Below are 25,915 nucleotides of genomic sequence, written 5' to 3' on the forward strand. Positions count from 1 at the left end.
CTTGCGTGGGTCTGACATCAGATCAGGTTACCACTACACGAAGGGAGGCAGTATAGCGCAGTGGGTAACCATGTGATTATTGCCCAGAGAGAGCTACGTTATGTCTTAGCTCCAGAAAACATCAGCCATGTGACCTTGGGCATGTCACTTATGTTTCACTGCCCTTAGCTATAAAATGTTGGTGTTTGGAACATTCCATTTTTAATTGGGTTGGGGGGCATCCCTTTGATTCCACAATTGTTCCACTGTCAGACTGATGAATGGACTTGGGCGCCTGGGCTTGGGGGTGCACCCTCCTGGTTCCCACTGATTGTTCAGATTGATAAATGGACTTGGGGCACCATGTCCCTAACTATCTGTACCCATTTCCTAACTTTCTCATTCATTGCTACCTGATGAGTTAATGTTTTTTGTTTAATCTCAGAGGTAATATTTTCGTTTTCACAGCAGTCTTAGTGCCTTAAGAAAAGGAACTGGGGTGGGGAGAGTGGGAGTGGGGTGCTGTCTTTTCCACTATGATGAGATCTGTGAAAGAGACGTTTTGGGAAGCTTTTTGTTATATATCCCCCAAAGCAAACTCTGTGTTTTTTTTTTGTTTTTTTTTTTAAAGATTTATTTATTTATTTATACAAGCACTGGGTACAGTCAGAAGCGCGGGAGGGTGAGAGAATTCACCAGAGCCAGAGGGGAGAGCAGAGCAGGCAGACTGACGAAGTACACTGCTGAGGGGAGCAGCGGGCGGCAGGAGAGGTCTGCGCACCATGTGGGACCCTCGCCTGAGGCCGGGGATCGAACCGGCGCTGAGGAGGCTGCGGGCAGCCTCACAGCCCAGTGCTCAAGCACTGTGCCACCAGGGGAGGCCCTGTGGGTTTATTTTAATAGAGACTGGAACTGTATTTTTGTATCTGTGGCCTGAATGCTTTGTCTAGAGCTAGAAAGTAAGGGATTATTCCAAGTGTTCCTTGTGATCTAGGCAAGCCCAACTGCAGTCAATGTGGGGAGCCGGAGCCGCGTCTGCTCACCCTCCTTCCTCTTTTTAGACCTAGACTCTGGTTTTGTTTGGCTGCTGGTGAGCGGGTGCCAGAGGTGAGCCATGAGTCAGGTTCCCATGTGTTTGCTGTGTGTCTGTCACAGTTGTTCTGTGTCTGTGCCAGCCCAAACAATTTCTCAGAGTGTTCCTGTTACCGGGCAAAGGGTCTAAAAAAACTGTCATTGGCTCAGGACCTCTCTCACCAGTTCTGGGTCTGGCTACCCACCATTATAAATGCAAACAAAAGGGCTTTTGGCGCTGCAAAAGAGGAAAAGATACAATTTATTCTAACCAGCAGGATACAGGGAGAGGGAGAAGGTCCAGTTACCAGTCAGTGGTGTGAGATGGATTTGTAGCTACAGGAGCGGACAGGATATGCTAGAGGTCTGCAGTTGCTGAAGTGGGGGGGGGGGAGGGCAGCTCACCCCCGCCCCAACCTGCAGAGACACAAAGATCTACCATCCATCACAGCAGCTGCCTTCTCCAGGAGCTTCTACAAACAAAGGACCGAGAGCCCGTGGGCCATTCCTTCTTGTAAGGACTCTCAAAAATGGCTGCCCAGCTCTGCCCCTTCCCAGCAATCCCTTCACTCAGGATGCCAGGGGCAGGATTCAGGCCAAGGCACCGTGCAGGGGTTGTCGCCTCTGGTTTGGGCAGTTTCAGGAGGTCAGGGGGACAAGTTCCGCCCATCGTCTGTACTGACCAGGCCGCTCCAACATTTCCTCTGGTCATTCTTCTAGGCACCGCCTGCCCCCAAACACACTCCCAAGTCATTCCAAGTCAGTTGCAAAGGTTTCCTGGTATCTTGGATGTTGAGAAACCTTGCAAGTTGCCAGGACTAAGACTCAGGGCCAGGTCTGAACTAGGCTGGATAGCTAACAAATGCCCTGTTGAGGGTGTGTGGATTGAGAAGACTGATGTGTTTCCAAGAGCCCTTTCAGAAATCAAAGGCCCTTTCATACACCTGCTTGGGGGCCTGGCTGCTACCACTTTGGGCCAGTCAGGAAGGGCTGCACAGGCCTAGCTTAGCTTGGGGGTGGGGGCAATTTGTTTCCCATTTTGTTTGCTTGTTTTGAAGAGGCCATCACACCGGCCTTATCACTCACCTTTTACTGAAGCTAGCAGCTTAAGTTCTTAACATTTCATCTCAAAAGGAAACACACACCCATTCATTCACATGCTGAAAGATTTCAATAATGATGATGATGGTTCTCAGTCTTCATAAACATTTTTAAACACCAGTCCCAGGCCCTTTGGACCAGGAAGTAGTTTCTGATCTAAATTCAAGTGCCATCAGAGCTTTTAGAGGCAAATCAGTGAAGTTGAGCAACCCGCTCCCAAATCAGGCTGTTTCTCTGTCGCATATACATTCTGTTCTAGAAAATGGAGGGAAGAAAGAAAAATGTTATTTTTATCCTTTGCCCTGGCCTGGAGCTGTTGGGGCTCTAAGTGTGTAGCAGGACAGGAGTAGAGGCTTTCTGACTGCTCTTCATGTACCTATCCATCCATGCAATCCACTCACTTGACAAATATTTTTTAAGTAACCTACTATGTGCCAGGCTCTCTGATAAGGCATATAATTCCCCTGCATCCTTCAGTGACTTCTCCCAGGTCTCTTGGGGGTGTTTGGAGCTCATACTATCCTCTCTTCCACAGGGGTGACATTTGCTGAGGGGAGAAGTGGATTCTCTGAAATCATTCAAGGTCCATTTGTTTCCCTCACTGTCGAAGCTCTCGCTACATATAGATCTAAGAGGGGGTGAGGACAGAACTTAGAGGTGACTGGCAGACTGCCCTGGGCCCAAGACTCTACCTTGGGTACCAATGACAATTCTAGAGCAGAGTGTTTCAACCTTCAACACAGAAACTGAATCCTGGACTGGCTACTGAGGGCCCCTGCCAGCCGCTGGCTCCAAAGTTGGCCTTGGCTCTGGGCTCAATCTGTGCAAGTCGGGGCCCAGGCTCCTCACTCAGCAGCTTGTATTGATCTCCGGGCGTCTTTTGTCTCCTCCTCCCCAGTAGAAGCCTCTCCCCCTCACCCCCTCTGCCTCTCAGCCTCTTCCGCTTCCCTGCTCTGCTTCTAATGAATTGAAATCTCTGAGAGCCGCCAAGGTTCTGGTAGTTTTGCAAAACTGTCCTTGCTCTTTCGGCGTTTGCCCAGTCAAGGGTATTTTTGCCTGAGGTCGGAGTGATGCTGTTAGTCCCAGTGATATGATTGCATAGCAACACAGAGCAGCTCTGAGAGGGGAGGAGGAGGAGAAGGAGGGCAGGGAGGTGGGAGAGACAGAGGGAGAGTGTGCACACAGCAGCTGTCGGCATCCCTGTCTCAGGGACTTCTTTGCTGATTCACAGAGGCAGCCCGGGCCTCCCAGCTCCCAGTTGCCGCCTGCTCCTCAGACCTGAAGGAATCAGAAGGTAGGCCACAGAGAAATGATTTCCAAACCTCACCCTTTTTCGGCTGGCTGAGGGGAAAGATCTGAGGGAGGGGAAGCTCCAGAGGTTTTGTGTGTGTGTGTGTGTGTTAGAGAGAGAGAGAGTGTGTGTGTGTGCGCGCACGCACACACACGAGCGCACGCACGTGCACGCGCCTGCCTGACTGCATATGCCTTTGGGTAAAACTTGCATTAAAAATGCCCACAATGAAGTAGCTACTGCTTGGATTCATAGAGGGGAAAAAAGACAATCAGGAATAGAAACTCAAGCCCTTTCAGCAACTGTGCTCTACAAATGATTAAGAGGAAGGGCTACAGTTTGCAGCTCTGAGAGGAGAGGGGTTTTTGTTTACTTGTTTATTTGTTTTGTCTGTTCTCCATGACATGCTTTTTGCCCAAGGGTGGATTTCCCAATGGGAGAGAAGGGAACGAGGTGTGAAAAGCATTGGCCGGAAAGGGAGGAGAGAGCAAGCGTGGGACCTTGGAGCAGCCGCCCCCAGCAGATGAGTGTTCTGGTCAGCAGACAGGACACAGGAGTGCACCCCTGAAGTGCACCCAGCTCTGACCTAGCAACCTGGGGCTGGCAGAGCAGCCGAGTCTCTTCATGCAATTCCTGGCTCCATCTACCTTCACGGTTGCATTTCTCTGCAGCTTCTCCCCTTGGTTTCCTTTCTACCCCCATCACCAGGAGGTACCGCTGTACTATGACGAGCATAGCCCGGGGTGCTTTGAAATAAGGTTTACCTCTCTTGGAGTCAAACACCTGCTTCCTCTGCACTTTCTGCCTTCCTCTGACATCAGGCCCTGCCCCAGCCTGGGAGTGGGCCTGAGAGAGTGGGGGTGGCTGGGGCTTATGAGTCCTCTGGTGGGCAGTTAGAGTCGGGCAGGCTTCATGGGTGTTGGGTCCAAGCAGGTAGCTGAACTGAGCTGGGCTGGGCTGGGTGGAGGCAGGCAGAGCTGGGGCAACCACAACAGCTGCCAGCTTCCATGAACACGGTGCATGCTGTCTGGAAAAGAACATTCTTGTCTCTTACGTCTTCTTTTTGATTGTTCAAAAGAACAAAAGCCTTTAGAAACCTCTATGTTGAGTTGACTTTAGTTCCCAACTTTTCCAAAGAAATCCTTGTTTTAGGATTGAAAGTACATGGGTCAATCACCTTTTAAAATGCCTGGCAAGAGCCTCAAACCTCAGCAGAGTTTCCCTCCAGGGTTTGGGCGGGGGCGGGGGAGGGGTGGTTTCAGAGAATCTGGAGCCCTTCCAAAGAAACTCCCCTGCAAAGGCAGGGCTGCAGGTGGAAGTGATAAATGTCCTCTCCGTGGAAGAAAACGGAGCCCCTCTTTTCCTGGGTGGCCCAGCCCCTGTCCTGCAGTTCTACCTCCTGCAAACTATTCTTGGGGGTTGAAGGCACATGGAAAGGACACCCGTTCCTGTGAGACCTATTCCTGAGGGCATTCCAGGTAACTGAGTTCTGGACAGAGCACCCTTTGGTGCTGCCATCCTTAAAAGATGGGTCTGTGCCTCGAAGCAGCAAACTTAACAAAGACCCCAGGGTCAGCTACGGAGAGCCCATCTGGGACACAAGCCCCTCCAACCCAGTTGTCCAAAGGTCTGATGCCGACTCTGCCACGATGCCAAATGAGATGGGCTCTCTTCTCACTGATGATGTCCAAGAAGATGTGCTCTAAATTTGCCAGGGACATTCACCCACAGGAAGCCCACTCTGTGGAAGTTACACTATGAAACCATATTCCTCCCTTACAAAGGTTTTTCTAAACACTCACCAGGAACTGAAATAGCTCATGAGCTAAATTCTTCTAGGGCAGCCATTACCAAACCAATGCTCCACAGAACACTCTTCTGTGGGAATGTTAATAGAATCTGTTTTAAAATAAGAGTGGAGGTGGGGTGGTAGGGTGCACTCTAGTTTCAATGTTTTTTGGAGACAGCTTCATCACTGAATCTCCTCTTGGAGAGCAACAATGTTTAGAAACCTGTTAAAGGCTCAGGGAAGTACTGCTGAAAATAAATCTGTTTCATTTTGTATAACCCTCACCTCAGTACAGTTTTCCCTCACTATCCTAAAGTGAACTGTTGTTCTTTGGGATAATTTGGTAGGTTATTTGGCGGGGTGTAGGAATGCTCAAAAGATTTTCCATGTAAACTAATGGTAATAGTGTTTTGAGACCCCCACAAAAATCTACCAAATTATACCACATGGGAACTTTCTACTTTGAGGTACTGGGGGAAGGAGGGAGGGGTCACCTGTACGTACCAAACATTTGACCAAGGCATACTTTTTTCTACATTGAAACACATATGCATCTTGCAGGCACAGTTTTGGGAATTGCTGCTCAAAAAAAAAAGGATGAAATAGTCATTTGTTTAAAAAAAAAATTGTAAAATAATCTAGCCCAATCCAGCATTTAACAAAAAGATTGAAGTAGCATTGGTTTATAACATTATGTAAGTTTCAGGCGTACAGCACCATACCTCCACATCTGTCTACACTACATTATGATCCCCACCAAAAGTCTAGTTTCCATCCACCACCACACAGTTGACCCCTTTTACTCATTTCACCGACCCACCCCAGCCCTTTTCCCTCTGGCAACCACCAGTCTGTTTTCTGAATCTAAGAGTTTGTTTTTGGTTTGGTTTTGTTTGTTCATTTGCTTTGTTTCTTTATCTTCCACATATGAGTGAAATCACGTGGTATTTGTCTTTCTCCACAACACTGCATTTTTAAATGTAAAAAAAAACCCTGAGACGTGAAGGGAATTGCTCTCCTCGTAGCCTATGAATATCTAAGGGAGTGGAACCCATTTCTCCGGATCCCCAGCCCACTGTGCCCAACCGCTGCTTCTCCAGCAGGTTCCCTGCCCGGGAACTAGTGGCAGGAAAATGAAACAGCTTGAAGGAACAATCTTGTCATTTTGAGTGCAGCATTTGCATCTTACACATTTATTTTAGCTCCATCCCCCTCTCTCCAAAGTAACCACGATCCTGGATTTCATGTTTGTTATTCTCATGCATTTATTTATACTTGTGTGACATATGTGCGTGTCTTTAAATAACACATACTGCTGCTTTATATGTCTTAAAAATTTATATCCCTGGTATGATATGTACTCTTCTGCAACTTGTTGTTTTCTATTTACTGTTATATTTGTGAAAATTATCCACACTATAACACGTGGCTCTGATTCACTCATTTTTCACTACCGTGTAGCATTCTATTTCATGAATACGCCACCATTTATTTATCCATTTGCCCTTGATGGGCAGTTGAGCTCTTTCCAGTTTCTGGCTCATACTTAGGTCTACTATGATTGTTGTGTGTAGATATTCTTATGTCTATTACTATGAATATATATCTAGGAGGGAATCATCCCACCGCCTTTGGGAGATATTGTCAAATCCCCCTCCAAAACAGTTTACTAAATCTTGCTCTCACCAGCAATGTAGAAAGATTTCAGATGTACCACATTTATAGATGCTTATAGTAAAATTCTGCACTGTGAGGGTGCATCTCTGACTTTTTCCCTGGAAAATAAATTTTATTTGTCAAAATTGCTTGACAGCTAACTTCACAGGAACACATTTCATTGTTTCCCTTTGTAAATGAAGGGGTTGGCCTACATCATCTCTAAGGTCCCTTCCAGTTTGACAACCTCCGTTTCCATGATTTATTCACTAAGTGAGATCATCCAAGCAGAACTTTGGTTTTTGACTACATTGCAGGAATTATTTTAGGAACACATAACAAGGCTCGGTACCAAGGAAATGTGTGTCTCGTCGCTCAGTGGCAAGCTGTCAGGTAGAAAGAGTGCTGTGAGGAGGGTCAGCAGGAAGTGTCATCCTGGACTGGGGAGAAGAATCTGTAGCCTGTAGAAAGAGGGTCTTCTCCCCGCTGCTGTTCCCAAGTTTCTCTTGATTTAGAACTCTTCCCTCTTGATTTTTTCCTTCTAAAAATAATAAGAAAAGCTAGTTTTAAAACATACACACAAAGTGTTTCAAGTCAAAAGGCAAATCCCCCTCATCAACTCCTCAGAAATTATTTTGTGATTGGAATTCTATTCTGACACTTGTTTTCTTTAATCTAAAATATGTTCAAATCAGAGCCTATAACTACCTCTTTCTTTTTGACAGTGGCATAATATTCCATTGTGTGAATGGCTACAGTGATAGATAAGATTTGAGTATTTACTGTGAGTTTTAAAAAAGGAAAATATGTGCTTCTATATGCAATAAACTTTGGAAGAATACAAAAGAGCCTTTTGGAGAAGGAACTTTTCAGAAACTGTGGATGCCCTCCTTGCAAGGCTATGAGGCGGTCTTTTGGTGTTCCCTGTTTTGCAGACGCAGGGACTGTGCTGATGAATGTCAAATCCCTAGTGTCCTGGCTCAGATCTTGTGCCCTTAACTGTCATGTTGTGCTGCCTCTCTGACGGCATCCATTTAACCAGTCCCCTGTTGACGAACATTTGAGTCAATTGCAGAGTTTTGCTGTTGCAAACAATGCTGCAGCGGACATCCTCATTCACTTCTGCAAGTCTTTCTGTAGAGTAGGTTCCTAGACTTCTCCAGTTTACAGGTGGAAAGAACTTATTCATTCATTCAAAAAAATATTTATTGAACTCTAAAGGCACTGGAGAAGGTCTGGGATCACACTATGAGAGATGACCAGAATTTTACTTCTCAGATGTCCTAGGAAGATCATTCAAATGCTCTGTGGGGGATTTGCCAGCTGGATACTGCCCCAGACCCCACACTTATTGCCCCTCTTTAATTGTTTGTGTCTTTTCCTGAGTAGTGGCATGACTGACTCAGTGCTTGGGATCCTACCTGGTGGCCTGTAGCCAAAAATCTTCTCCACTTGCTAAGAATCAGTGATTACAGTGCTGCAGAAACTGGGTTCTCGAATTTATAGGATCAGAATAGTGTAACTGTGAAGAATTTGTTCTCTGGGGCACCCAGGTCTTCACCACTTATTCACAGCATGCTTTCTTATTCTCATCTCTCAGTGAAGACCACAATAATAGCTACTACTTAGGGGCTTCAAGAGGATTAGATCTCTTGATATAGGTAGACAGCTTAGTTAATATATGTTAAATGCGGAATGAGTCAATTTTAACTGTTATTATTTATTCAGTTATGAAAAAGAGACCTTAGCAATATTTCTACAAAACAGTTAAAGATATCCATGGCATTTTGGTGAGGAGTGGGGATGGAGGGAGAAAGTAGTGTTATTAAATCACTAAATAGTCATGTGGTTCAAAATACAAAAAGTAAATATATATTTATTTTTATTATTTAAATAAAATATATTGCATTATTTATATTTTTACATTTAATTTTTAATTTACATTTTATATATTTATATTATATTTTCATTTACATTATATTATTTAATTAAAATATTTATATTACAATATTCAGTAAAAACTACATCTCTTATTGGTGACATGGGGCATTTATGGGTGTGAGTAATAATTTTACATCTCAAAGTAGACAGTGATTATATGAGGATTAGCTTTATCGTAATTCAATACACTTCACATATATGTTTATTAGTGTGTTGTATTTCTCCTCTTTAAAAAGAGGGAACATATTATTGGCCTTGGTAAAGAACACTGTGTGAAAACATACTTTTGAAGAAGTGTTAACATATAAACTTTAAAACAAATACACTGTTATAAACCAACATTACCTCAGTAGACATATTGTGAAGATAAATTAATAAAAAAGGGAAAAATCCTGAAAAATGGAAGGAATCCGCACACCTTTGTCTTGTAACTGCTTGGCTCTCTTCTCCAAAGGCAATCAATGTGAACAGGTTCTTTTGTATACTTCCAAAGATGGTTTATTGCATATACAAACACATATTTTCCTTTTTTAAAATATAAATATGGATTAACCCCTAAAATATAAATATGGATTATTTCGTTCTTGTTTTCTTTTTACTCAAAATATATACATGAAGAGATCATGCCATATTGGCACACAAAAAGTTCTTTGTTCTGTTTTGAATGGCTGTATAGCATTCTTGTATGGATGCACCATTATTTATTTAATTAGTCCCCTAGTAATGGACACTTGGATTGCTTGCAATGTTTTGCCATTTCAAGTCCTGCTTCAAATTTTAACATTCTGTATACATCATTTTACACAAATACAAGTATATATGTAAATCCAAAGCTTTTCTTTCTTACTTCCTGGAATTTGTACCAACAAAATTAAGGACCTGTACATTTACCTAATTGGAATTCAATTCAGTAAATGAAGTCAGGGAGTGCTCATCAAGGACCTGCTCTGGGCTTAGCACTGGGTGAAAAAATACATGCAGGAGAAAGAAAAAATAAAACAAATTTAATGATACTAAAAAACAAAAAAATATGCAGGATAGAAATAAATATTGAGCAGGGATTTTGACGTCCAGAAGCCAATAGTCTTGCTTTTCAGTTTGGAATCGTGGTATTTCTCATGTTTTGAAAGTTTTGACCTATGCCCTGGAGAAACTGTCTCCCCCTAAAGCCTCCTGGAAAGGTCTGTGTGTGACTCTGAGAGCCAGGAAAACTGGCCCAGCCCTTATGGAAATCAGTATGGAGGTGTCTCAAAACATTAAAAATGGATCTGCCATTCGACTCAGTAATTCCCACAGCTAGGCATCTACCCCCAAAATTCAAAGACATTAATTGGAAAGGAAACTTGCATTCCCATGCTTATTGCAGCACTATTTACTATACTAAACTATGGAAACAGCCTAAGTTCCCCAAAACAGGTAAGTGGATCAAGAAGATGAGGTGTGTATACACAATGGAAGACTACTTAGCTATAAAAAAGTTAAACACATGCCTTTTGCAAAAATATGGATGGAACTGGAGGGGATTATGCTAAGCAAAAGAGATCAGGAGAAAGACAAATACCAAATGGTGTCACTTGTGTGTAGAATATAAAGTAACTAAATTAAGAGTCAGATAAAAACAAGCTTAAAAACTAACCCTTGATTGCTGACTACAGAACTGAAGCACCAAGAGGGAAAGATAAGGACAAAGACAGAAGGAAGCGGAGTGGACTATGAACAGTTTGGTAGTGGCTGCACTACGGTGGTAATATTTAATGGGGGTATCCAGATATTACCTTAATTGAAAATAAATTTAAAAAAAAGAACCAGGAGGGGCCTCCCTGGTGGCGCAAAGGGTTAACCACAGCACTGTGAGGCTATCCATAGCCTCTGCAGCATGAGTTGGATCCCAGGCTGGCCAGGGAGCTACCCACATGGCGCAGCAGACCTCTCCTGCCTTGCCCACTGCTCCCCTCAGCAGTGTATTTCAGTAGATCTGCCTGTTCTGTTCCCCACTCTGTCTCTGGTGAATCCTCTCACCTCCTGCACCTCTGGCCTGTACCCCAGTTCTTGTATGCATAAATAAATAAATAAATCTTTAAAAAAAAACAGGAAAAGGATATTTTGAGTGGCAAAAGCCACAAATGGATATCTAGAGGGATCCCTAGAGGAGAGCACAGAGGAGTTAATTCCACCCCCAAAAGCATCCTCCATGCTACTCCGTGTGTGCAAATCTTCTCTTTCTCCTTAGCTCAGAAACATCTCTTCCATACATACATCTTACATCCCTCAAACTTGAAGTAAACGCTTCTTCCTTTTACCTCTCCTAGCGTGATTTCCATGTCCCATATAAGGTAGGAATCATTTTTTTCCCTTAAGTCGTTCGTGCATTTAGAGTTTAAATGCCTTATTTCCTACATGTGATCATTTGGTGACCGAATCAGATTCATCTCCAACTTTTTACAGCCTCTGCAAATTAAAAGGAGCAATAGGAAAGAGAATCAGTGTGTGTGGGTAGTAATTTGGGACAGGATGGACATAAAATAGAGAGGCAAAAAGTGGAACCTTTGTATAGAACAAAGAACACTGACCAGGCATCAGGAGACCCAGGTTCCCTTGTCTCAGCTGCTTTGCCTGTTAAATGGGATCATAAATCTGCCTGGGCCAACCTCACCAATTGTGCTGAGGAGCAAGAAATAAAGTACAGTGGGCTTCAAAAGCATGATATACAGACCCAGGGAGTGCTAGCAGTTTGTGTGTGGCGAGTCTTTTTTTTTAATTTTCTTTTTATTTATATATTTTTTACATGGTTCATTTTTAAACAATGTTTGCTTTACTCCCCTCCCCCCTCAGGTGTAGTCTCCATAGAATTTCCTTCACCAATGCACCCGTGTACCATCTGTGTGTGGTGATTCTTAAATGTTAACATTACAGGTTAGCAATCCAAGATCTAAAGAAGCGAAATAATTTGTGGTCATAGTTAGTCATAGTTGACGTCATAGTTAGTGGCATAGCAGAGGTCAGTGAAAATAGCATAAGAGCAGTTATGCTGGAGTTAGAAGATTTGACTTCTCTGACTCCTGGGCTTATTTTTCTTTTGTGACACATCCACCTGGTATCAGGTCAACAGAGGGACAGGAAAGAGGTTAATCTGCAGAGCATTTCCTCAAAAGTGGAAAAAACAAGAACTAACAAATGACCACTAAAATGGGGAGTTAAGCATCTCCAGTAATTAAGGAAATGCAGATTAATCCTCAAGATGCATCTTCCCCCCCAAAATTGGCAAATATATTTTAAAAATTAGAATACTCACTGTTGGCAAGTGTGCTGGGAAATGGTACTATCAAGTGATAGAACTTACTTTCTAGGGCACTTTAGAGGTATATATCACAAGTGTGAAACTGATTCATACCTTTTGATTCAGGAATCCTCTCTTCTAGGAAATCATCCTAAGGAAAGTATCACAAATACACACGAGGTTGTTCATTCTAGTGTGACTTGTTTCTGTTAAAATTGTGATATATCCATTCAATGCAAGAGAATACAATGATGCAGGAAGCATTTAATGAGCAGTGTACTTATGCCAGAAACTGCGCTAAGCTATTGGAATGCATGACTAATTATAATCAGTAGGATAGTTCTGTGAGGGCAACACCTTGACCACCCCCAGATGAGGATGCCGAGGTGAGGAGAGGTAACTGACTTTTCACAGGCCACACTGCTGATAGGTTGAACAGTGTGGTTTCAACTGTAAGGTTATCTGACACCAAAGCCTGTGGCTTCAAATATAGTGCTCTAACACCTTTGTAGCTGTTGGAAATCATGGTTTAGAGAGAGAGTTAGCAATCTAAAATGATCATAATGTAAACAGAAAATGAAAAAGGTGGTATGTGGCATATGACGACAGTTTTATTTTAAAAGTGTATGTACACATTTTTCATTGATAAACTATGACAAGACCTCACACCTGTTAGTCCTGGTATCTCTGGGTTGTAGTATTGTAAGTTCATTTTATTTTCATCTTTGTGAGTTTTTTGTTTTTCACTTTTTCTATAAAGAATATGCACTACTTGCGTAATCCACAAAAATTTAAATGCTGATACAAAAAGAGGTCTGAAAGCAAGCTGACATGTGCATAGCAATACTTCATTTTTGATCTGAGTGGCAAATTCTTTTGTGCTGGTGTCCGATCAGGAGGGAGTCATTTATCACCCATCCTTTGGGGAGTCTCTTTGGGGATGAAGAGCCAGGTATCTGTGTCATCTCTATGAACTTCCACTACGACGAAGTGTCTGTCCTCCATGATCTGTAATCAGCCCCAGTCTTTGTACCATGGACCCCTGAGGAAGAGAGTACTTAATGCAAGGAGTCCACAGATCTTGAAATGTGTCTTTTCTCACTCTGTAAGTACTAAAAGTACAGCTACTATTGTAGGTATGAGTGGGCGAAGTGATATTTTTTAAATCTTAAGAAGGGGCCCTCATACCTAAAATGTTGGGAGCCGCTGAAATAGAGACTAAAAATGGTGGCCATTTCATCGTCAGCCCCAGAAATCAAAGATGCTCAGTTCCTGCTTTTTGGATCAGGATTTGCACATCCCTGCCCGGCATTGAAATGCAGCACTTTCCTCATTTGCAAGCATCATCTTTACCATCCAGTCTCATCACACTTGTGTATATTCATCAGACTATCAATTGGTTTCTACATCTAACTTTTCCACTCACATCTTCCTTTTATAAGCTTAGCTCCATCGCTTATTAGGAAACACTGCCCTCGCCTCCAACCACACCCAGTTTGGTCCTTCTCCTGTCTTTCCTCTCTTGCTGTTGGCAACATTTTCTACCTGGCCCCCAAATTAGAAACCTTTGACTCCTTCACCTCCTTCCAACTCACATCTGATGGATCAGAGCCAATTTATTTGATCTCACAGCTGTGCTCGCTATCTGATCCACACTACAACTCTGCCTATTAGGACAGCTTCCCAAAGGGTTCTTCCCAAGGAAAAACTCCAGAAGGTGGATTCTAAAATGCAAATCTGGTCCTGTCACACACCCTCTCCCCCGCCCCTGCTTAAAATCCTCAGTATCTTCCTATTGTCTACAAGATAAAGCCTAGAATTCTCTGTCATTCAAGAGTGACCCAATCTGGCCACAGCTCATTTTCCAGCCTGATCTGCTACTCCCCACCAGACACCTACCTTGCACTCTGGTCACACCATAGATTTTATTTTTGTGCCGTCTGGTATGTTCTTTTTTTGTTTTCTTTTTTCTGCCTAATGGCAGTCCGATTTCTCTTTCGTGACTCACCTACAATATGCTTCCTCTGAGGAGGCGTTTCCTGACATGACCAGGGAGACCTCACCTCATCTGTCCCTTCACTCCACCCCTTAAATACTTCTGGCGTTAATGCAAATAACACTTTATGTATCTGTGTTCTCTGTACAGGCACTCCTCAGGGGCAGGCACCTGTCTTTCATTTCCCTGCCTCCTAAACTCTAGCCATACTGAATTTACTGCTCTCTGAACATTCTATGCCTTTTTGTGACATTCCCCCTGTGCATGGGTGGGTCTCTCCTGGGAATGCCATCCTCCCTTTCCCCCTTCGCGGACAGGAAAACATCTACTCACCCTTCAAGGCACATCTTAAGTGCAGTCTCTGAAATATTTGCACACTCTCAGGTAGAGGTAGTTGTTCCCCATACTGTGCTCCCCTAGACTTCTGGTTAAACCTCAGTGATAGTATTTGCCACACAAGCATTTTATTATAATTAGCAGCTTGCATAACTGCTCTTCTTCCTCCTCTCCCTCCCCGCACCCCTGGCTGTGAGATCTGATACAGCAAATCATTCATGTGTCTCTAGCACAAAGCACAATAGGCAAGTGATAAGTACATTTGATCAATAACTAAAGTCTTTTATGGGACATGGTGGCCTGGGAGAATAAGGCAGGTCAGCATGATAGGAGTATTTATTTATATAACTAGTCAAGGTGCCTCTAGGTAAGTGCTGGGTTCATAGGTCTTTTCTAGGACTTGACTCTAAATTTCTCCTCCAGGTGCTTATGCTCAAAGTCGGTGCACGGCCCATCCTCAGCCCTCCATGAGCCTTGGTTCTGATGCAACCTATGGTCATGCAGGGATGCCCTTATACCCTCCCACGATGTCATGAGTGGCGGGCAGCTGACCAATTCCATCACAGCAGCAGCTTCCGAAGCACCGGTCCCCAGCCTCAGGTAAGAGGCCAATAGTAAAGAAAGACCTGTGGAGAAAGGGGTGGACATGGGATCTGTGTGTATTCTTGTGGGCGTCTATGCTTCTGAAGACTCAAGAGCACCCTCCTTTGGGTAACACGGGACCTTCTTCTGGCCCATCCCTGCCATTCATGAAAGCTTTTATAGGAAGCATAGTGCAAGGAAGGGTGTTGATTTGGGCAAGCCAATGGGCCTACCATGACTGAGAGGAGGTTGTTCTGTGTTAACCTCCCAGAGCAGGTCCTGGAAGATTGTGATCTTTCACTCGGATAAGGCACAACCTTCCTTTGCCTTGATTTCTCCACTGTGCAACTGGTATTCTGCAGGTATCTCTCATCTTCCATCAGTTCTTCCTTTCAAGTCCTTAGTCTTATAGCTCCAGGCTCAACCCCACTAAGAATCCCCTGGGTTTCATACCTGCCTCTCTCCTATCTCCACCCCTAGGAGTGGATGGCTGTGGTTTGTGTGCCTTCCTGTGTATGTTGGTAGGTGGGCGGAGGATGGGAGAGGCAGTCATCTCGAGAGGGCAGCTTCCTCTCCTAAAACCGAGGGAGGTCCACAGGTAGTTGACCAGACGAGGGTATATTTGATGTACCTTACAATGTTTTGGGGTCCAGAAAGCATGGGGCTGAGAAAGTACAATGTCTCTTAGGTTCTCACAGATGGCACTGCTGGGGGTTCAAGCAGCAGCTGAATATACAGGGAAGAGGAAGGGAGGAGAAAATGATAGGGTTGGAATACATGGGTGCTAGTGAGTCCATTTTAGAGAGAGTAATGAGGGAAAGGAAAGGTCTAGAGAAGCACAAAATCCAGATCCTCTTGGGCTATTTTCCCACATCTGACTGGAGAGAAATGGCTGCCTCCATTCTCAAGGCCAGGGTCAACTTTGAGTTCTCCAGGGTACAGACCCTTTCCCCAGAGTGGGACTTTCATAGGGTCAAGGGATCAAGAAACCTCAGCCCTTCCAAAAGGCTTGTCCTGCTCATTGTCCACCCGCTCCGAGCTTTACCGTCTAGACTGGGGGATCCCAGGGCTTCATTTTGTGATTAAGAATGGCGAGACCAACCCCAGTCCTCTGCCACTGCCTAGTTTCTTCTCTTTTTTTCTTATGATTGTGACCTTTCTTTACCTTAAAAAAATCAGTAGCTTTATTTTTCTTCAACATATATTTACATAACAGATGTGAGAAAGGATCTCATGAAATACACCAAGGGACTATATACAGCTAGGAGTTCCAAATCAGCAAGACAAAGTACATGGACAAAGCACTCCTCCCTGAGGGCCACAGCATCCTAGGACTGTCCTGTCAGAGGTCAGACTAGTTCTTGGATGGCTTTATGCTCAGCTGTGGGATTGTGCTGAGCTTCAAGGGTTTGTTGCTTGTGCCTTTGTTCTTGATGGCAATGGATTTTCTGGTTTTCATTTCACTACATTTTTGGCCATGTGCTACACGACTCCTAATACTTCATTCTTTATGCATCCAGGGTAATACTGCTACTTCACATTCCATTTTCCTTGGCCTAGAACCTTCTGGGACAGGCAGGAAGCAGCTGCTGCTGCCTTAGAAGGTATAATGTACTACGTCAAAGTCAATGAGTGCCAGCTCCATCAAATATTTGGCTAAAGTGTGCTGCTTGACATCAACCTCTGACTTTCAATGCCTGCCATAAGAGATGGAGTGGGAAAGGTGGACCCAACTCAAATTTCATTTGTTTCACTATTAGTTTCCATTTCTTGGATTTGGGAGCTGGTTAAGTAGTGTCTTTGATGTAATCAAAGTCTTCAATATTTGGAGAAAATGTCTCCTCATACTTGGAAGCCAAGAGCAGAGCTGTAATTCTACCCCAATGAAGCTTCCTCCTCGAGACTGACTAAACCTGTAAAAATGGATCCATTGTGGTGACACCCACATATAGAGTTTTCTACAGCAGCCTAGACTGGGAGTGGACCGGCCAGTAGACCAAGATGGCATGTGTACATGCATTTGTACCACTTCCATACACCATGGAATATTATTCAGCAATCAAAAAGATAAACTCATGCAATTTGCAGCAACATGGATGGAGCTGGAAGGGATCATGCTCAGTGAAATAAGCCAGAAAGAAAAGGAAAAATACCAGATGGTCTCAGTCATAGCAGGAATCTAGAAAACCTAAATAAGGGACCAGGAAAAAGACTAATTATAATAAAGCAAAAATCAAAATCAACAAGCAACTATAAACCAGAGACACGCTATGGTGGTGAGAAGGGAATAGAATCAAAACAAGGGTGGTGGGAATTGTATGGGGACTATAACCAAGATGAAAATGCATACATTGTGCAAAAATGAAAAATGATGTAAAAAATACATAAAATTTTAAAAAATTAAAAAAAAGAAATGTGGGTTTATGGGTTGCAGAACCTCAAGTTGCCTTTGATGCTGGAAGATAAGTTTTCCTTTTTCACGAAAAAAAAAAATCACAAATCATCACCATTAAAACTCTGAATTTTAAGCAGATTCTTGAACTAGTCGCTCATATCCATCACTTCATTCAACCTGTCTCATCTCCAGTAACTTTTCCAGATCTACTGCCTTCACCATGAAGCTCCATGCATTTTCCCAATTCAAACCTGGGCTTCTTCAGCATTTTTACTTTTCTAGACATCATGGAGTGGGTACATAGATTGGCAACCTGTTTCTGTGTCTTTCCCAATGCTGTCTGGAATCAATTTATTGACCACCTCTATCAAGTCATTCGTCTGCATTCTTTAGGTCACAATTTCCATCATCTTTTTCTGGACTTGGTGGACCTGTTGGTGCTGAGCATAAGAAGTCTTCTGCATCTGATTGTTGCATTATTTTTTAGTAAAACCAATGGAGAATAACTAAAACAAATAACTGTGAGCTGTCTCGACATCAACATGAGCTCCAATCACTGTCTGCCATTTTTTGACCATGGAGCACATTTTCTCACAGGTAAGACCCATGTCATGAAAGTTAGTCAGGCAGTTTTTGCCCTGAACATCCTCAGTGATCAGCTTGGATTTTCTAAATGCAACTTCTTCATTCTGAAGATCATCAAGGCTCACTTCAAAAACACAAACCTTCAGGCCATCAGATGCAATCTTGTTTCCTTGACTTCTTGTGACTAGTGTTTGTCCATTATTTCTTATATTGAACATGGCTGGTCTTTGACATCATACCAATCTTTCTTAGAAGATGGATCAACCACTTTCTTCTTGGCTCTCTTTCTGCCACCTTTCATAAGGTGTTTGTTTTTGCCAATGCCATGGTGCTGCTCAGACAGCCAAAAGGGCAAAAGTGTTGCAAAATATTTTAACATGGTCACAGCAGAGCTGAGGAGTCTCCCAATATTCATTATCAATATCCCCAATGTTGCCAAGCAAAGCATCAGAGAAAGCTTGGCAGAAGTTCTCTTCATGGAGATATGCTCTGGTGTGGGAGAAGGATCCTCTGGAGCCAACACTTCTGTCTGTTTCACAGAAGCAGCAGGTTCTAGTTGTTTGTTGACACTTGTTGATTTGATGGGTTGAGCAGGTTCTTGGGTGTTCTGAGCTTTCTTAGTTACTTGTGTGACCCTGGTTGTAACTCTACTTCTAATTTCTTCTAAAAATGCCCACTTGATAGTTACATAACTCTTAGCTTTGGAATTAATTTCTATGTCAATAGACTCCAAATCCATGAGCACTTTCAGGTGTCAGAGTAGCACCCAGAGGGACTGGGAAGGCCAGAGAGCCAGGCTCCTCTAGAGAGGAACACAACCTGCAGGGATGGCTGTGGAGCAAGCTTCTGAGGCTCCATTAGGCCTGAACTCTGGCCCCCACTGCTGGGAATCTTTGGCCTTGACTTGCCTTAAAGTTTCAAGAGATGGGAAGAAAGCCCTGTGGGGAGTGGGGAAAGGGAATGAGAGTCCTGGGCCACAAAAGCCAAAAGTAGAAGACTATTGATAGAGACAGAAGACAAGTAATATTCAGTATTTGCCTATCGTGTGTGCCTGGCTCTGCTGGGGGAGACTTGTAAGTATAAGAGGGAACTAGGAGAGGAAGAGTGGGGTGAACAGGGGACATAATAAGGGGACCTTGTGGGGGATTAGGAAAGTAAGAAGACTGGAGAGAATGACAGGCTAGCTTGGTGGAGCCTAGCTCAATGTGGGTGCTTCCCGCAGAACCAGGACAACTTGGCTGTGGCTGGGTCACAAGGGGCCATTTCTAACTGGGGGCATTCCAAGTGCCAGGCACTCTGCGAGACTGGCTTAAGCCCAATTATCCCAGCATAGGCGAAGCTGTGGCCCAGAGCTAGAGCCACTCCAGGCTCTTGCTCTTGGCCTGCCATCCCCATTCCACCCCAGCTGGCTCTATCCCAGAGACCCAGAAGGGGTCAGGCAGCTGCTCCAACTATTCCTGTAGGTGGGCCTCAGCATGGAAACAATGTGGAACTGTGGAAAGCCCAGAAGACTCTGTGGGAGATAAATGAGGATGGGAACAGAACACTTTCTGGTAAAAATGAAGTGTTTTCGCTCAATGCTGAGTGGTGGGGGCCCATCTCGGGAATGTTAACCTTTCCCTGGGCAAGTCTGCTGGAGCAGAAGAGTGGCCACTTCCAGAAGGGGCCCTGCCCCTCAGGTCTGTGGCCCGGGGCAGTACCGACAGGGCACAGGAGCTTCTCTGGCACTGGGTCCCTTCATGGAACTGCTTAGTTTCATGTTGCTCTGTCCTTCCCTGCGAAAGTCCAAGGGGTGTCCACAGGCTCCATTTCCCTTGGGCCTCAGAGGACAGCAAGAGCTTGGTGGGGGCGTATCGTTCTCCCTCCCACAAGCAAGGCAGAGCACCCCTCATTTTCACAGTGAGTTTGGATGAATCTTCTGTGGTCCACATTCCTTATCCCGCCATCCCATGGCCCTGTCCCCAGGTGCGCCACACACATTCCTCACAGCATCTGAGGACACTTATCAGAGGAAGACAAGACTTGTTTATCCAAGTCCATCCTCCTACCAGGCTGGGGGTGGGGGTGGGGGGTGGGGTGGGGTATTGATAACAATAGGTTTGTCACCAAAGTGGTCTGATCCTTTCCTCCACCTCAAGGGAGGGGCGGGCCTGGAGGCTAAGTGAGTCCTTTGTATCTTCCATGTACAGGGGAAATAAATCAACAAGAAGCTCCCCTCTGCATGCCCCTCCTCAGCACCATGGAATGCCCAGTCCCACTCTTGCCACCCTTGCCAGCCCGGGAGGGCCCTCCTGGCCCCGGTGTGGCGGGCCCAGTTGGGAGCAAGCCAGAATTCCCCAGGGACAAAGCTCTGATTCACCGGCTGAGCCCTGACATGGCCGCCCCCTCCAGATTCCTGGGGAGTCAGTAAACAAACAGGGTGACAGCTCCCGCCTCCTGGCCTGGCTCAGCCCTGACTGCTGTCCCAGAGGGAGTCTGCTCAGAGACTATCAGGACTCTGCCTGGGGCTTACCGGGCACTGGCTCCAGATTGGTGCTGAGGGATAACCATGGAGCTGCCCAGTCCTGCCACAGAGTCCCCAGGCAGTACAGGTAGGGTCGGCTCATGGTGACGCCCGGTTACTGAGGTCAGAGCTTTTCCTCAGCGCCTGGCTGCTCCCTCACTTCCCTTTCAGCGTGAGGCTGCAAGCTTTGGTTTTCATGGGACGACTGATGTCCCACATTGCCTGGAGGGTCTTGGGTGGGGGACCGGGATGCTAGAGGAGTCTCAGTCCCTAGCAGTGCCATGTTCTTTCCACAGAAGGCAAGTGGGTAGACAAGCAGGCCGAGGGTGGGTTTCCATCAGCTGAGGTGGAAGGGCACAGGCTGAGATTTCCGCCTCCACCGTGCTTGCCCTGGCTGGGCAGTCCTGGCATTGTTCGGGAGATAGCTAATTTCTTCAGGGCTATTGGCACAACCGCCATTCCTCAAACCCTGCAATCCTCCCCACAGGATGAACAAGCAAGCGATGGGCTCTGAATCAGATGAGACTTTGGGAGTTTCCATGGCTGGTCATAGCTACAGACTCTGTTCAGAGTCTTTTGACGATTGGGGTGGAAATGCTGCTTTATCCCTTTCCTCAGCCCATGGAAGAGTAGCAGTATTCTACAGGATTGTTTCCAGGCTTCTTTTCTTGACTCTGGTGGGAAATTTGGGTGGAAAAGAGGGTGAAGAGAATTCAAAACCCAACTTCATTTGGGAAGAACACTGCGTACTAATAGCTCTCTCCAGCTGGTCTATTCTCTCTTGCGTTCTTTATGGGACGGTCTCTCTTTCCTTTCCTTTTCTTTCCTTTTTTACATGGCAGCCCTTTCTTTTCTAAAGGTGGAGCCCTGGGATAGGCCCCTACAGCTCACCTTAAACATGTTTGGACTATATGGCAGTGGTAGCCAGTGTCGGGCAATTCTGAACAGCTCTTACCTAACTTAAGTACTTCCAGGATCCCACCTGGGCAGTAACTCTGGCAGAATTTACAGTCATAATAAGAATGATAGTAGTCACTGTTGTATGTGACCAACCTGGACCAAGAGAGGGTCTTATAATCAACAGTTTTCCATGGAGTTTCTCTTTTTCTCCCCTCACCTTCACCCCCAAGCACACCCTGGGCCAGCCCTTCTCTCCCCTTGTTCACCCTCAGTTTGTGGCAAACCCGGATGTGGCATGCTCCAGGGGTCACAGGATGTCTGTGTTTCTGTCCAGGTTAGAGCTGCTGCTGCCGCCGCCCCTACGCGTCCTCAAGATGGTGCTGGGGTTCCCTGCCTAAGCCCAAAGCTGTTCAACAGGTCTATTGGTGCTGCCAGACCCCTGGAACCTTCAGCCATGAATCTGTGTTGGAATGAAATAAAAAAGAAGTCTCACAACCTCCGGTAAGGCTTGACCCCTAGAAACAGGGGCCTTGGTCGGTGTCCGGCTCCTGTTTTTGCTGCTTAGCATGTCGTTCTCCTCTCAATTTTAACTTCCACTTGTTTGGGTGGTTTGATTTGTTTTGTGTTAAGTGGAGGAATGATACCTGTCCTAACCACCTCACTGCGCTGTGTGAGAATTCAGATAAGATATGGAAATGCTCCTGAACTTAAAAGCCCTGCGTGTAAATGACCGATAGGATCTCTCCCTCCTACTCTTCTGTCCCCCATCTTCATAGATCTCATCTGCTCTCTTTCCTGTCCTTTCAAGCCCTCTTAGATCCCATCCATTGGTTATCAGTCCGCCTTTTCCTTCCTGAACTAAGGCAAATAAGTAAGAATCTGAAGCAGCTCTATGTGTAACTTCTTCTCCCTGCCCCTCTCTGTAGCCCCTCCAGCCCCTCACATACATCGATTCTCACATAGATATTCTTTGCTCCTCCACTCCCTATCATCAAAACCCAAACCCCTGGCTTCTGGTGGGCCTTGGTGGCAGTGTGAAGAAAAATGAGTGCAGGCTGTGGAGTCAGACAATGCTGAGTTCTATCAGCGACTTAGCTACATGACCTTGGGCAAATTACTTAACCTTCTTGAGCAATGGCCATGCTTACTTATAAGACTGCTCTGGGAATTCATGGGAGCAATAATTTAGGTAAAGAGCTTGGCCCAGGTGGGAGGGAAGCAAAGAACACATTTTCTTTCTCAGCTCCATGGCTGCACACAGCCAAGACTGGCCTCCAGTTCCTACCACTTGGACCTCAGCTCATGGTTTATTTGGGGGAGGAAGTAGACAGATGATTATAGAGTACATACTTTTCTCTTTCCATATAGCAGAACTTTCGCCCATGTTGCTATCTTCCTCAGAGACCCTTGGGCTGCTTATATTGGTATGCACCCTCCCACGAGTGCGTGCCCACGCCCACTCCACTTGCGCTTTCCTCTGACCTCATCCACTCTTGCTCAGAGGGCAGACTTGGAGAAGTCTCTATGGAGGGAAAATTTGGCATAACTTGAGTTCCTCCGGGGCAAGGAGGCAACGAGACAACTGTCACCCCAAATATCCTTGCTCAGTGTCCTACTCTTCCCAGCCTGACATTGGGCACAAGAGATTAACTGGTGGCCACAGAAGGTGTTAATCCCCAGCTCCTGCGGAGGTGCTTTGGGAGCTTCTGTAGCTTTTCTTGCTTTTTTCTTGCTTCTGTAGCTTTTCTTCCACTAGAGCAAGTCATCCTTAATTGGTTCCTATATTAAGATCCCACATAAGTATTTGGAAACAATGTTTTGGCACTTAAAAAGAAGCTTGAAAATCATTGCTTTTATCCACTGTGTGCAGTGCTCGCCTAGAGGCCTTCTCTGACCACAGTGGAAAACTTCAGCTCCCTCTCCAAGAGATCATTGACTGGCTCAGCCAAAAGGATGAGGAATTGTCAGCTCAGCTGCCCCTACAAGGAGATGTGGCCCTTGTGCAACAGGAGAAGGAGACACATGCGGTAGGTTACAATTATGGAGGCCATGTATGTTCCCTCTCAGCCGGGAAAGGGCCTCTCTGCAACTCTCCAAGACACACAGGCACCCAGCCTCTGCCTAGGCACCCGTAGTAATGCCACACTGATGCAGTCCTACTGGGCTGTGGCTAGCACCGCACCGAGTAAAGTAAATCTTTCCTTTCTAGCTCTCCGCTCAGATATTAGCCTTCCCTTAAAAACCTGCCCTGATTTTGAATGGACACAAGGGAAAAAGAACATGATAAAAAATTAAGTTAAAAAAAAAACAACAGCCAATAACTTAGGATGCTAAACCATATACAGGTGAATGCAATTGTATAAAAATCTATATAGATGCCTGTACATATATACACAGGTAGAAACATAAAAAAGAACTATAGGGGTGATGAAAGTAGGGTATTTGTAATTTTTTTCTTTATACTTTTCTGAGATTTCTTTTTTTGTCTATAAGAGCATGTGTGTTTTCTCATTTTCTGATAAAATAGAATTGTATTATAGCATTGTAGAAGTTTGAGGTGTGCATCATTATGTCCAAGATTTCTGTGACATGTTTTACCTTGACAGTCAAAAACAACAACATTTAAAAAAGAATGCAAAATGCACTAGACAAAATAATAAATATATGACCTAACAGAGTGTTAGCTAGTGCTATGGTGGCAATCACATTGCAATGTAAATGACTGAAATCAATATGTTGTACACCTCAAACTGAGACACTGGTTATAAGTCATTTATATCACAATAAAAATAAATACAGAGTGGAATACAATACGGCAAGAACGTAAACCATAAAGGCATGCCACAGCAAGGATGAATCTGAGTGAAAAAAAGCGAGATACAAAATGAATCCATATTGTATGAATCCATTTACATACAATTTAAAAAAAGACAAAACTAATGATCGTGGTTGCCTGGGGGGTGGGAGGAAAGATGACGTAGTGACCAGAGGGTGCCATCAAGGGGCCTTTCAGGGAAGCTGGTGTTCTGTTTATTGATTTCAGAATTGATTACACACATGGAATCACTTTATGGAAATTCACTGAGCTCTATATTATTGATTTGTATAGTTTGTGTCTATCTCAAAAATAAATAAATAAAATATTGAATCTAAATCTTTCCCATACTGGTTTTGATTCCTTTAAGCCCCTTCCAGGGAACTTTTTGAGTCTTCCAGAGAACCAAACTTCCCAGCCCCAAATCTCTGAATTCCTTTCTACTCTGTCTGGGGGTAGACAGACTAACAGACCTTCCAGTGTCAGAGTGGTTCTTCTGCCTCTATGGAGGACTGCACCTCTTCTTCCCTGGGTTGCCAAAGATAAGAGAAAATGTTAAAGGATCAAGTTGCACTGGGGACAAAAAAGGTTATCAATTGCAGGATGGACTTCAAAGCAATTAAAAGACTTTCCTTCCCTCTTGACCACATTGTTAAACTTCACAGGCCTTTATGGAAGATGTCAAGTCTCGGGGCCCCTATATCTATTCCGTGCTGGAGTCAGCTCAGGCCTTCCTGTCCCAGCACCCATTTGAAGAATTAGAGGAACCTCGTTCTGAGAGCAAAGGTGGGTGGTCTCCCTCTCTCCCCACTTCTTCTTGAGCTATGAACTGCTAAATACTTTCCTGCCCTCCCCAAACTTGTTTTCTCAGCTGTTGTCTAGGAGGATAGTTTTCTCTTAGTAGCCTAAGTTAAGAGGAACAAGATTCATACTGTAAGACAAAGCAAAAAAAAAAAAAAAGAGCTTGGAACAGGAGAGTTAAGTGTGTGACTCAAAACTGTATGCGGCTCATCATGTGTAGCCCTTCTAACGAGCATGGAAAAGGAAAAACGAGAATCACATGCCATGAACTGACCCAGGGAATAAAAGCAATAGTATGTCCCTTGAAAACATACTGCTTTAATCCCAACATATAAAAATCCTTTTCAAAATCTAAAATGTTAGCTGAAGGCATTTGAGAAGCAAATTAATTGTGACTCTTTGATACTTACCCTAGTGACTTCTGGCACCTTCTCTCAGAAGAGAGGGTCACTTTGGGTCCTGGTTCAAATATGGCAACAGGGTAGGATCCATGGTGATTAGGTACGTGTGGTGATCCAACAAGTAATATTCTCCAGAAAGAATCCGCAATCCTCCAAGACTGGCAACGGATAGCCTGGAAGTACCCTGTTAATTGAGCCTTTCATAAATGCTGTTGACTGTCTCAGTTTACCTTGAGCTCCTCAGAAGGAGAACAAGTACTCAATTTACTGCCCAACCCAATTTACTGGGCCTCCAATAGTGCAAGCTCAAGAAAGAACAAGATAATTCAAATTAGCCTGAGGCTTTAGGCTCTGAATCTACTTCTGAGGAGAGATCTGAGGGAGGAGGAGGAAATGTACAAGTTAGGAGCTTAGATGGAAAGTCTGGGCTAGTTATACTAACCGCTTCAGGGATGGGCCTTCATAAAATGCTAGACTTCTTTGGATGGAAGTGGGC

General features: G+C 44.7%; 1 protein-coding gene and 1 pseudogene across 2 annotated transcripts in view; one reads left to right on the plus strand and one right to left on the minus strand.

Annotated features, from left to right (window-relative positions):
* Window positions 1-14,920: 14,920 nt before the first annotated feature.
* The window catches only part of DRP2 (dystrophin related protein 2), a gene marked incomplete at both ends in the record, with an annotated part of 32,785 nt that continues 21,790 nt past the window's right edge, over window positions 14,921-25,915 (plus strand). Inside the window, 4 exons of the mRNA XM_084258072.1 lie at window positions 14,921-15,037; window positions 21,737-21,903; window positions 23,273-23,429; window positions 24,883-25,003. Coding sequence (XP_084114198.1) covers window positions 14,921-15,037; window positions 21,737-21,903; window positions 23,273-23,429; window positions 24,883-25,003 — 562 coding nt within the window. The remainder of the gene's footprint in view (window positions 15,038-21,736; window positions 21,904-23,272; window positions 23,430-24,882; window positions 25,004-25,915) is intronic.
* On the minus strand, window positions 17,295-18,344 carry LOC311186866 (small ribosomal subunit protein eS1-like; annotated as a pseudogene). Its single transcript has one exon. The product of its transcript is annotated as a small ribosomal subunit protein eS1-like (transcript).

This window comes from Talpa europaea, assembly GCF_964194135.1.
Source record: "Talpa europaea genome assembly, chromosome: X".
Taxonomy (NCBI): Eukaryota; Metazoa; Chordata; class Mammalia; order Eulipotyphla; family Talpidae; genus Talpa; species Talpa europaea.